This window comes from Stegastes partitus, unplaced genomic scaffold, assembly GCF_000690725.1.
Source record: "Stegastes partitus isolate 25-593 unplaced genomic scaffold, Stegastes_partitus-1.0.2 Scaffold912, whole genome shotgun sequence".
Classification (NCBI taxonomy): Eukaryota; Metazoa; Chordata; class Actinopteri; family Pomacentridae; genus Stegastes; species Stegastes partitus.
This window is the reverse complement of record NW_007578643.1, coordinates 133,704-144,722: the sequence shown is the minus strand read 5'-3', so window position 1 is coordinate 144,722 and position 11,019 is coordinate 133,704. Positions and strand designations below refer to the sequence as shown.

At 37.2% G+C, this 11,019-nt stretch overlaps 1 protein-coding gene across 1 annotated transcript in view; it reads right to left on the bottom strand.

Moving 5' to 3' along the window:
- doc2b (double C2-like domains, beta) overlaps nt 1–11,019 on the bottom strand; it is a 122,087-nt gene that overhangs the window by 46,578 nt on the left and 64,490 nt on the right. Inside the window, exon 4 of the mRNA XM_008293788.1 lies at nt 3,669–3,743. Coding sequence (XP_008292010.1) covers nt 3,669–3,743 — 75 coding nt within the window. The remainder of the gene's footprint in view (nt 1–3,668; nt 3,744–11,019) is intronic.

Sequence of the window (11,019 nt, the reverse complement as noted above, 5' to 3'; positions counted from 1 at the left end):
TTTTTTATTTTTGTATATTCTTCTATAATTATTTTGTGTTGCTACTGTTTTCAAACAATTTCCCTTTTGGAGCAATAAAGTTGATCTAAGTTTAGGGAGTCTAAGGAAATTAACTCTAGAAATCCAGCCTACGCACAGCTGAAACTTAAAAAATAAAGCCTGAACAGATGAAAGTTAAACTTCATAAACTTTACAGTCAAGCCCAAGGGTCTGATGAGTCATAAATGTTTCCCATAGAGAGGACAAACATGACCTTTTCTCCGGTGCCAAGTTGATATTAAATGTTAAAAGTTTAAATTTGGTTTCATTTTTTGGATTATAGTTGAATGTTTTGATTTCTGTTGCAAATCAGTCATTTCTAAGAGGCTTAAATTATACAGGAGACGTGTGCTGTTGTTTTAATGGTGGTAATTCTGAATTTTTACATGATATGAGCATCTGGTAAAGACCTCTTCCAATGAAAATCCTGCTTTTTGTAACCTTGCTATCCTGCCAATATGATGTTTTCATATGCTGGAAGACATGTTTATTGAATTTCCCTTCTGGGATAAATAAAGTATTTTTCATTTTTCATTTCATATCATGAGCAAAAAAAGCAGGTAACGCTATGAATGAGCATTTTCACCTTGGAACTGTGGTATACAGATTGCAGTCTCTAAAACTCAGGTTCAGACTTTCGGGGTTTCATAAGAAACAAATCTAATGAACCAATCCGATCCACTTACAGGGTGTGACATCCTGTACGATTATTTTTCTTCATGGTGAGTTTCTGGTTCAAACACGTATGGCTGAATTACTCCAATATTACAATTTGACATAAACATAGAGATGTTTTACGGTGTTTTAGCAGTTGCAGGTGAGCTGGTATGCTCATGTTGCAGTGGGTGATGGAGGGGTGGGTCGGGATGGATATTGTAAAGGAGACAACATTGTGTAGTTATATGTAAGGAACAGATTATTTTACTGGAAAACAACCGTCTAAATAACTAACTTTGGTGCATAGAAATGAGTTTAAAACGGTTTAATCAACAAACTTTAAGAATTACCTACAATAATCATACAGTATTAGAAATGAGTAACTCACACAGTTACATGATTATTCATGAGCTTTTCACATAGCTGTCAGACGTGACTACACACTTTATGCAACCATGGTTCAAAGTCAAAGCCAAAATTCAATGGCAAGAGCAGATTTCTAAACAATTACCGAGTTCAGTTAAAAAGAAAAGAGTCTGAAAAGGTATTAGAAGAAAGGGAGATGTGAGTCAGGTAGATGGATAATCACACAGCTTTAGCTTTCAATAAGCTGCTTTTGTGAAATGTACTCATTCACAGGATCTATATTAGATTTGAGGACTTTAATGAAAGGATTAAATCACCCTCAAGGATGCAGGCAAGCTAAAGAATCCATCGTCTCTTATAAAACAACCAGTGAGTCATTCTGAAATATTTCAATCTTGGATTCCGTTTTGTAATTACACTGGATGAAAAGCAGCAATTGGGGTCTGACACATGGAGCCCAATGAGAGCGTTAATGGCTCTTCTACAACATTTCAAAAGTTACGTCTATTCAAGTGCATCCACTTTGGACACTGAGCAGATCAAACCCGGGCTCACAGCATGATTGTAGGAGACAAGTTCTTCCCAAGTGAAGCACGTCATTGATAAGTGGGTGCGTTAGGTCAGTCAGTTAATTTTTACACTGATGAAGCTCTGCACTGACAAACCCACACCGTGGTGCTTCCCGAATCATGAAACATATTATTAGCCTTCTACTCATGTGGGTCTCTTTCCAGCTCTGGGAAAACCACAAGATGGGCTGAGTGCAAAATAAATGTTTTACTAAAGAATTATTGACCAATCAAAGCTCATATGAAGAATATCAGAGAACTTGATCAGATTACAGTCACTGAAACAACAGAAAGCAGCATTTAAAGCTCTGTTCCTGGTATGTTTGGATGCAAAGAGTCGTCAGTATTGCTCCTTTTTTTTGTTTTGTTTTGGTATATAAAAGCTCGACATAACCGCTGGGTCTGAAAGTAAAGCCAGTGCTTAAGTGTATTCTTTCTAACAACCAGCAGGGGGTGACTCCTGGTTGTAGTAAAAAGTCCAATTACATAGAAGTCTATGAGAAAATGATCCAACTTCTCACTCGATTTCTTGCCTTGTGAAACATTTTCTATCATGGGTTTCAGTTGCTAGTTTCAAGATTCCTTCATTACAGCATGGTGTTCATTTTTAACATGGTGATCTCATTTAGCAGAAGACAGTTAAAGCAGGCTATGTTGTAGGGCGTGCTGCTTACAAGCGCTACCACGGTGATCTGTCAATTAGAAAACAGGCAGAGCAATGCATATCATTGACTCTGTGTACATTTAAATGACCTTCAACTTGATTTTGTGTTGCTCTTTAAACTTAGACTGCACGATTATTAACCAACACATTGATGTAAAGGAGACTATTCAGTTAAATCTGAGAACGAGATAACTTCTAACTCCAATAAACCAAGACAGCAGTGACCAAATGCCAAATGCAAGGCTTCAAAATGACAGTGATGTTCATCTTTTATACACAATCTATGTTTATCCTCACTTTTCAGAACTTCCTCTTCTTGTTATCACTTGATATCTCGCCTTCCAAAATTATCATTTTGGAAAGCATGTTGTAGTGCCACATTGTTGTGCTATAATATGAAAAAGACATTTTACATTCCTGTGGATCAAGTTTCAGACTTGTATTTTGGATGGCAGTGTTCCTTCTACATATTTCTTCTGAAACTTCTGTGTTACAGCTTACAGTATAATAAAATAAAATAAAAAAAACCCCCTCAAAGACAGTCCTGGAGAGTGTGGTCCATACTTCAGACTTTATTTAAAAGATGGACATAGCCATCAAGATGTCATTCATTGGCCACCGGTTTGCGGAATACAGTTTTAAATCCTCAAGTTTTGTTATTGGGTTGTCACCACATTGGTCATTTGAAGCTGGACGTAACAAGCAAGGGCTGAATCTGACTAAGAAATTGAGGAGAGTACGAATGCCCAAACAATAGAATCTCAAGATAACCGCACCCTAAAGCATACCTAGCTTTATTGTCCATTTTCCTCTAAATAAGGCCATAATCTACTGAATGAACATCACTTTCAAGTGATGAAAGAGAACTGAAAATAATGATTGAGATCACAACTGATCAAGTGAAAAGTTGGGGCATTTTCTTATCGGCTTCAATACAATCTGACTCCTTTTTACAACTAGGGGAGTTGCCCCCTGCTGGCTGCTACAAAAGATGCAGGTTTAAGCTCTTTCCACATTGGCTTCACTTTTTAAAATACAGTCTGTGGCCCTTACCTTTTACACAACACGAAGTAGACTCAGACTCACAACACATATTCACATTCAGTCCAAGAATTTTGCACAACACACAAACATTACACAACTATGATGATACATAACAACATACGACTGTTGGCGATGCTGGTAGGTGTAGTGAAGCTAGCTGTTTGTGTGATCTTGCAGTCTTTATGCTAAGCTAGGTATGCCTGTAAAAGCAAGTTTTATCTGCAGTAAATCCAAAGCACAAGACAAATCAATTCCACCCAGTTCATCAGTGATGGAAAGTCAAAAAAATACAATACAGATTTATTATGAACTAAGAGTGTTTTACACACCTTGCTGGCGCCAGGCAGTAGGTGCAACTTGACATAAGGATCTGACAGCCCGTTGTGGTCCATTGGCTTGAGCCCCTGTGGAAGAAATGCAGAGAAGCATTCATGAATCATGAAAATAAAAAACTTTCTCACAGCGTTTCACAATATCATATTCTGCAGGTTATTCTCCAGCAAGCTTAGCAAAAAACATCATAATGTGGATGGTCCAGAGGGTGTCTAAAAACTGTACAAACTGCTCTCTGGAAGAACAATTATCAAAGGCAGAAAATCTGCCTGTTCGTGAGAATATCTTGCAAAACTGTGGATTTTTCCTGAGAATAGTGCAAAAGAAAGATCATGGAGTGTCATTATTGGGAGGAACACAATATGTGCAGTACATTTCATGGCAGTTAACAAGTTAAATAAAGTCTGGTGTGAGAAGTTTTCATCCGTAGATTATTAACAGCATCATCAAAGTTAAATAAAATCTGTGAATCAGTTAAAATTAAGTGCACGCTTCGTCTCAAAGCCGTAAATCATAAAATCTATACTGCACAAGACATTCAATCTAGTAACACCTCACAGGGATGTGGGGAAATGCTGAGAAACTGACTTAGAAAACAAGTTTTACATTCTTTTAAAGAGCAAATCAATGAGGCTCAGAAGGCACAACATAAAGGTCACACATGCAATGACAAGAGAAGACAATGCCATGTCTGAGTGAAGTGAAAGGAACGAGAGGGGATACATGGAGGAAGTAAAAACCTCAATCAAAATATCCACTCAAAGCGCCGGGTGCATTTAACTTGTGTGTGGTTTGTCTGACCTCCTGTGGCGGAGGATTATTCAAGCCTGGTCTCTCTCCCACTTTGTCAGGACCCCTCGCCATCACATTAGAATGCTTTGGTTACCTTTTACCATCATTTGAAAATGTGCAGAGTATGACCACTCTATAAAAACCAATGGGATACCAAGCAAGACTGTGGGAAAATTTTGGGACCTGGAACTGTCGCGCATGTTTAAGCAACTAGAAGTTTAAATTATTAACCAATTAAAAGTTCCACTGATTGTAGACGAAAAACAAATTCCCCCGATTTATTGCTGTTAGTTGGTTGAACATAGTTTCATTTGAAACTGTCAAAGCGAGAAAAAAAAGATTGAGGCAAACTGCTGCGTTAAAATTTAGTTGCCCCTAAAACTGTGCTTTTGAAACTCTCCCTGTACTCCAACCCAACAAAAAAAAAAAGAGTCGAAAAGATCATCCGCTACGTCACAAGAACCACCTCTGTTATCTGTATAACTATCGCTGTGCAGGAGACAGCAGCTCTGTTGAAGATTTAAGGTCAGACAGTAAATTTTGTCGCACAAATTTAAAACTTGTCATGATTTTATTACTCCAACCTTCTAAATCTTTTTCTTTTTACGTTGATGAGAGGTGAGCAGTAGGTACTCTGAGGCTCTTGAGCTATATTTCATTATATTTAACTGATACAAATGAAGTAAGTATAGTTTTAATCAGTACAAATAGTCTCTTGGTGGAAAGTCATAAAAGATGATGGATAACAGCTCCCGGGTTACTGTATAAAATACAACTTGAACAGAATCATCTGCAAATGTATTATCTCTTATAGAATTAATCTAAGACCACAGAAAATATGGCACGTTCAAGAAAGAAAGATATTTAGTGTATGTGTAAAGAACTCATCCATATTTATATGGACAGCACACAAGAAACAGCCTCAAAGCTGTTGTGATTGAACAACCAATGTTCAATTTTTGTGTGTCAGCAGTCCTCGAGCTGTTTTTCATCAATAACTAAACCCCCAGTGGATGTGAGTTGTTCTTTCTGCAGTTGTTTCGTGTTTCTACAGAAAAAAGCAAAGATGTGTTCCCTACAAACTTCGTCTTTATGGCCGCGTGAGGCTTCTGCCTGTGATAAGTTGTTACCGAGGCCTCTTCTACAATTTATGTTACCCTGTTTGGCTCCTGAACACCAGCGCAAAATGTGTCTGTTGAGTCAGACTGTTGACGTTTTACTCTCTGGTTCCTCCGTCGCCTTTTCGCGGTGGCTTTGAAACCTACAGGTCATATCTCAACACAGGTTTAAAATTCAGTCTGCTGTCACAACCAGAGTTTTATCTGCATAGACTTGATGCTCCTCAAAGTAGTTTTAGATAGCATCAAAGGGAAATCAGCTGTGACGAAATGATAAGAGCTGAATATAAGAATAGTATTTCAGTTTTTTTTAACCACTTTAGTTAACTGTGGTTTCATATAATCAGACATAACACACATCTTTTTTTTTTTTTAATTTAATGACCGAAATAAAAGGAAAATGCAGAGACTTATGTCGAATAAGGTAACACTGACTCATGGTTTCCAAACTGCCCATGCTTACTGTTGTGCATAATCACTTCCAAAGGCTTATTGTGAGCAAGAGACCTTGATTACAAATAATATGATGCATTAGTTGTACCAAAAATAATATATAACTTATGAGTCTTCAAGATGAACCAGTCACTGCGCTCAGCTTTTTATTCAGTGTGCAAAGTAGCTCACATGTCTACATCATTGGATATGTAGCTTATGGAACTAGACACTAACACCCCAAGGCTAGCAGCTAGCATCCCTAAGGCTACAGATTCATTTTCCCAAGAAGCTTTTAACTGTGCAGATGAGGTGCACACTAGCAGGGAAATGTAGAGCTCAAAAATGAAGGCAGCGTGGAAGTTCCAAAATCTGCAGTTCCTCAAATGGCCACTTGAGGCTCCTCCAAAAGCAATTTAATCCTCATAGACCTTAATGTTAAAACTTTACAGCAGAAATAAACGTGTTTACAGCCTGATACAAAAGCAGTTTTGGTCTGTGCAGCCAATTTTTCAGTTCATGAGAATTGTGCAGACAGTGAATTTTATATAACTCAGCAGTTTAAATTGTTTTCAGGCTTAAAGTTACATCTTCGATACAGGAGTCATCCATTGCCCACAAGCACTTTACACCATTAAAGTGACAGAAAAACGTTATTTAATCATCTAAAGAAAAAAGTAAAACATTAAAAGAACTGTTTGGAGAAAGAAATAAGGCCTCAAACCAAGTGTGTCTCCTTAAAGTTGTGTTACTACAAGCATTCTCAATTACATTTGGTAAGAAATGTGTTTTTCCCAGGTAGCTAACAGCATCACGATCTGTTATTTTCTAAAAAAGAAAAGTGACTAATTGGTCCCATTTTGGGTTAAAAGATGAAGCATAGAGGAGCCTAAAAGCTTCATCTTCCCCTAACATAATGTCACCTTTTACACTGATGAGACAGAGATACACCTGCCAGCTTTTGAATCTGGCAGACTCCACCTCTAACTCATCCCTCCAGGAGGTGAAATACAGAATGGCCAAAAAAACTGTCTTCACCTGAATGACAGCGAGACAGGAGTGATTGTACTTGGTCCCCACAACCCCACAATGAGAGGAACCAGTCACTAAGTGCTCTTCTCATAGAGGTGGACAGCAAACCTTGATGCCCCTGGCAGGAACCTCAGTGTCATCTTTGACTCAGCACTGAAATTTGACAAACAGATAAAAGGACGCTGCTTTCAACGGTGAAATTGAAACCCATCGTCTGTCTAAATGACACAAAGATTGCAGCTGCCGCATTAACCGCTGTAACTCCTTGTACCTGAATATTGTCAGTCCCTTCGCTCTCCTCTGCAGCTGCTTTAAGCTTCTTTTATCTGTTTGTAAAGTCTTGCAACTTGGGGATGATGGGGAAGGGAAACCGTACCCTTGTGTTAGGGGCTCCAAAGCTTTAAAACAGCTTTTGTCTTTCAAATCGAATGCTCCTCCTCTGTTGATGGCTTCAAGAAAAATCCCAAAACATGCATGTTTCCAAAGGCTTTTAATTGCTCTCCGTGGTATTAATATTTTAGTATTTTACAATTTTTTAATTTTAAAATGTGATCTTAAATGTTGATATCCTTTTATCCTTATTTGATATGTATTTATATTTTTTACCGCGTGTTTTCTGTCTTATCGTTTTTACATGTATTTAGTTGTAAACATACAGTACGTTGGTTAGCTCAGGGTTCCCTCAAAATTAACCTGAGGATCCAGTCCAGTTTTATAGGAATATAGCTTTTGGGATACAGGGCTTCAAAGAAAAACTAGATCCATATACACGGTTAAAAAATATTTTAAAAAATGGGGGAATACTGTAACTTAAAAAAAAAAAAAAACTGTAAAAGCAGTGAAAATGTATGTGAATCAGTGTAAGTTTATGGTCACACATAAGCAAAAGAGATGTTTGATGTGGGCGTTATATGAAGTTTCAGCCTGTTTTTATCTTTTTCTAACAGCCAACATATAAATTAATGTTTTCTTTTTCCTGTGGTTTGAAAATAAAGTATTTGTAATGTAAGAAAAAGGGGAAAATCTGTAAAAATAACAGTTAAAAAAAGATTATTAGTATACACAATTTTCTTTTAAATAACAGCAAATATTTGATATATAAAATAATGTTTTTTGGGTGATTTAAAAGCTATAAAACAAACAGATGAACAAATTACAATTGGTAAAAACTGATTTTTGATATGGACCTATTTACAGTTGTAAACTGTTTTTTAAGGGTTAGTATGTAAATGAATATTAACAATGATTTTCTCTGTGATCTGTGTCCTAGTTACTAATCTATAATTTTGATCCTGTATATATGTACATATTATGCATTGTACTGTTCATGTCACTACTTATCCCCACCTGTACATTCACATTCATCTATTTAATATTCTATCCACATCTCTTTTTCTATATTCATATAATTAGCGTTTATGCCACTCTGTTCATTCTGTAACATACTGTGTAGACCATCATGTGTATAATTTCACTTTCCTGCTGCTTTTTTTGCACTTCTGGGTAGTTGCTAAACTGCATTTTGTGACTCAGTACTTGTGCTCTGCGCAATGACAAAAAAGGACCTAACGAAATGGGAAAAAAAGTAAAGTTTCAGCGAATTGTTCCAAAAATTACATTAAGAAAACCCTTCATTTCAACCATTCAACTAGTATAGTCAGTTTCATATTCAGTGTGAATTATTTGACTCTCCAGCTGAGCTCGGTAGGTCTCAGAGTGATGACGGATCCTGCCGGCCTCTCAGCTTCCACTTCTGACCTGTCAATAGTTAACTGGCTTTGACATAGGCTCCTCTGGCCCCTCAGAGCTCTTATTTTTGGCTTTTCCTGACAGCTTTAAGCACCGAGTCCTAGTTTATTCACTGCAGTTTACAGTGTGTGTTACTCGTGATGGATAATGGAAGAAAAAAAAATTATAAGGTTACACTTGACAGCATGCAATAAAAGCATACATGTAAAAGAAACCAATGATACGAACACACGTGTGAAATAATGAAATATAATTACTGCCTGGATCCTACAGCGATGGACACACAGTAAAATTAGACACCCAGAATAATAAACTGTCCAGAATAATAGAGGATAATACAGCTTAAAAAACCCCGCGGCTTTAGGATCTAGCAACACAAAGATTTCCTTTCTCATCTGAAAAACAAGAGAAAATTCTTTATCATCAGCCTGACTCCATTATTCTAATTGTTCCCTGTCTTTATGTTTTTTTTTTTCTCTAATGGACCAAAGATGGAAAAAATAAAACAAATATGACGTCTATTCTCCCACAATTATCAGGCTTAATAGAAGAGCTGGGCTCGAAGCCCAGCACTCAGCAGGAATTACTGGCAGCAAAATGACACACTCAACTATGTCTCTAATAAGGCAGCGCTACTGCTTTAGATCCTGTCTGCGCAAAATAAAACCACAGTGACACTAATTTCTTTAGCCGACTCCCATAAACATGTCCACGTTTTGATAGTCAGTGTCAGATGTGCTCGGCTCTCTGACATCTGAAGAAAAGGACGCTGGCAGGCCAGATGGAGGAGGCCACATTAGAAAAACAGACAATGAAATCAGTTTAAGGGGAAACACTAACTAGATGAGTGGGACTTTCTCCAGGTCTTCTGGATTTCATTTGGCCTCAGACAGATATGTCTACATGCAGTCAGCTGTCACTTTGGCAGGATTAGATTGTTTATGCTCTGATCAGACTGGAAACCTTCAGGATTTAGTTGTCACTCTTGTGGCTTAAAGACAAAACGCTGATGAGAAGGTTGTCGAAATTAGTATTTTTTTTTTCTGTAAATTTTACTTCTTTTTTATTTTTTTTTCTATTTTCACCTATACCTGATTGTCACCTGTGTAAAACAGTACACTGTATTTGTATGAGGCTGCTGCAATGTTTACTTCATTAAAGAGTTAATTGAACAAGTACCTTCCTACAGATATGTGAGTATTTGAATGAATGATAGACTTTGAGCATTTCGTGTAAAAATGAAGCTTAGGCTCGGGTTTTATTATAAAAAGGAGGTCAGCTGTTAGTAAATCACTTGTCCAGGATACATTCTTAAGTGTTTTAAACTATGGAGACATTATTTTTGTCCTCGTCACAGTCAGCATTTTCTGAACATCACAGTGCACTTTATAATCTCGTGTCATTACACCAAAGGAGACAGCAGCACTAGTTTATTTTCATTTGTAAACGCAGTACAGAGTAAACTCCCTCCTTATTTGTGTAATTTTATATCACTTACCAACTGCTGTTTCAAATCTCACTCATCTAAATAGCTGCTGTACAGGGAGCCCGGGATTTGCTGTGAACTTGGTCGAACGATTTTTCTCCTATTTTGCACTCTGGTCCTGGAATAACCTTCAGAAACACACCACAGCTCAGTGACTGTGTCTCCCTGGGAGAGTTCAAAGCTTGGATCTGAAGATATGTAACTGAAGAGTGCGAAATCCACTCATAAGCTGGATTTTGTTTTGCGTATCTTAATCCTTTGCTTGTTTTGATGTGCTTTTACTTTTGTTGTATGGCAATTGTTGTGATGCTCAGTTTTATATTTTGTACATTTATAATGGTGTGCCTTCTGTGCCAGGTTTGCCTCGATAAGAGATTTTAGTCTCATAGGAATTCAAGATTAAATGAAAGTTAAACAAAATATGGTGCACCATAAGTCGTCTACTATAAACTAAAGCTTTGACACATCTGACATGTGGAACAATATGAATAACAAACCTTCAAATTACTGTTCTCACATAGTCAAGAAGCATTTCTGCAAAACAGAAAGTCATGTGGTCATGAAACATGAATAAATAATTCTGCTGCTAGCATTTTTTCTTTTCTATGACCAAGGTCACAGGCAGCTCTAAATAACACATAAGCACCCCTGAAAACATGATTTGTGAAATTTTGTTGGGGTCTCAATTAGTTGTCAACTACTAAATTAGTAGCCAACTGTTTTGGTAAATGATTAATT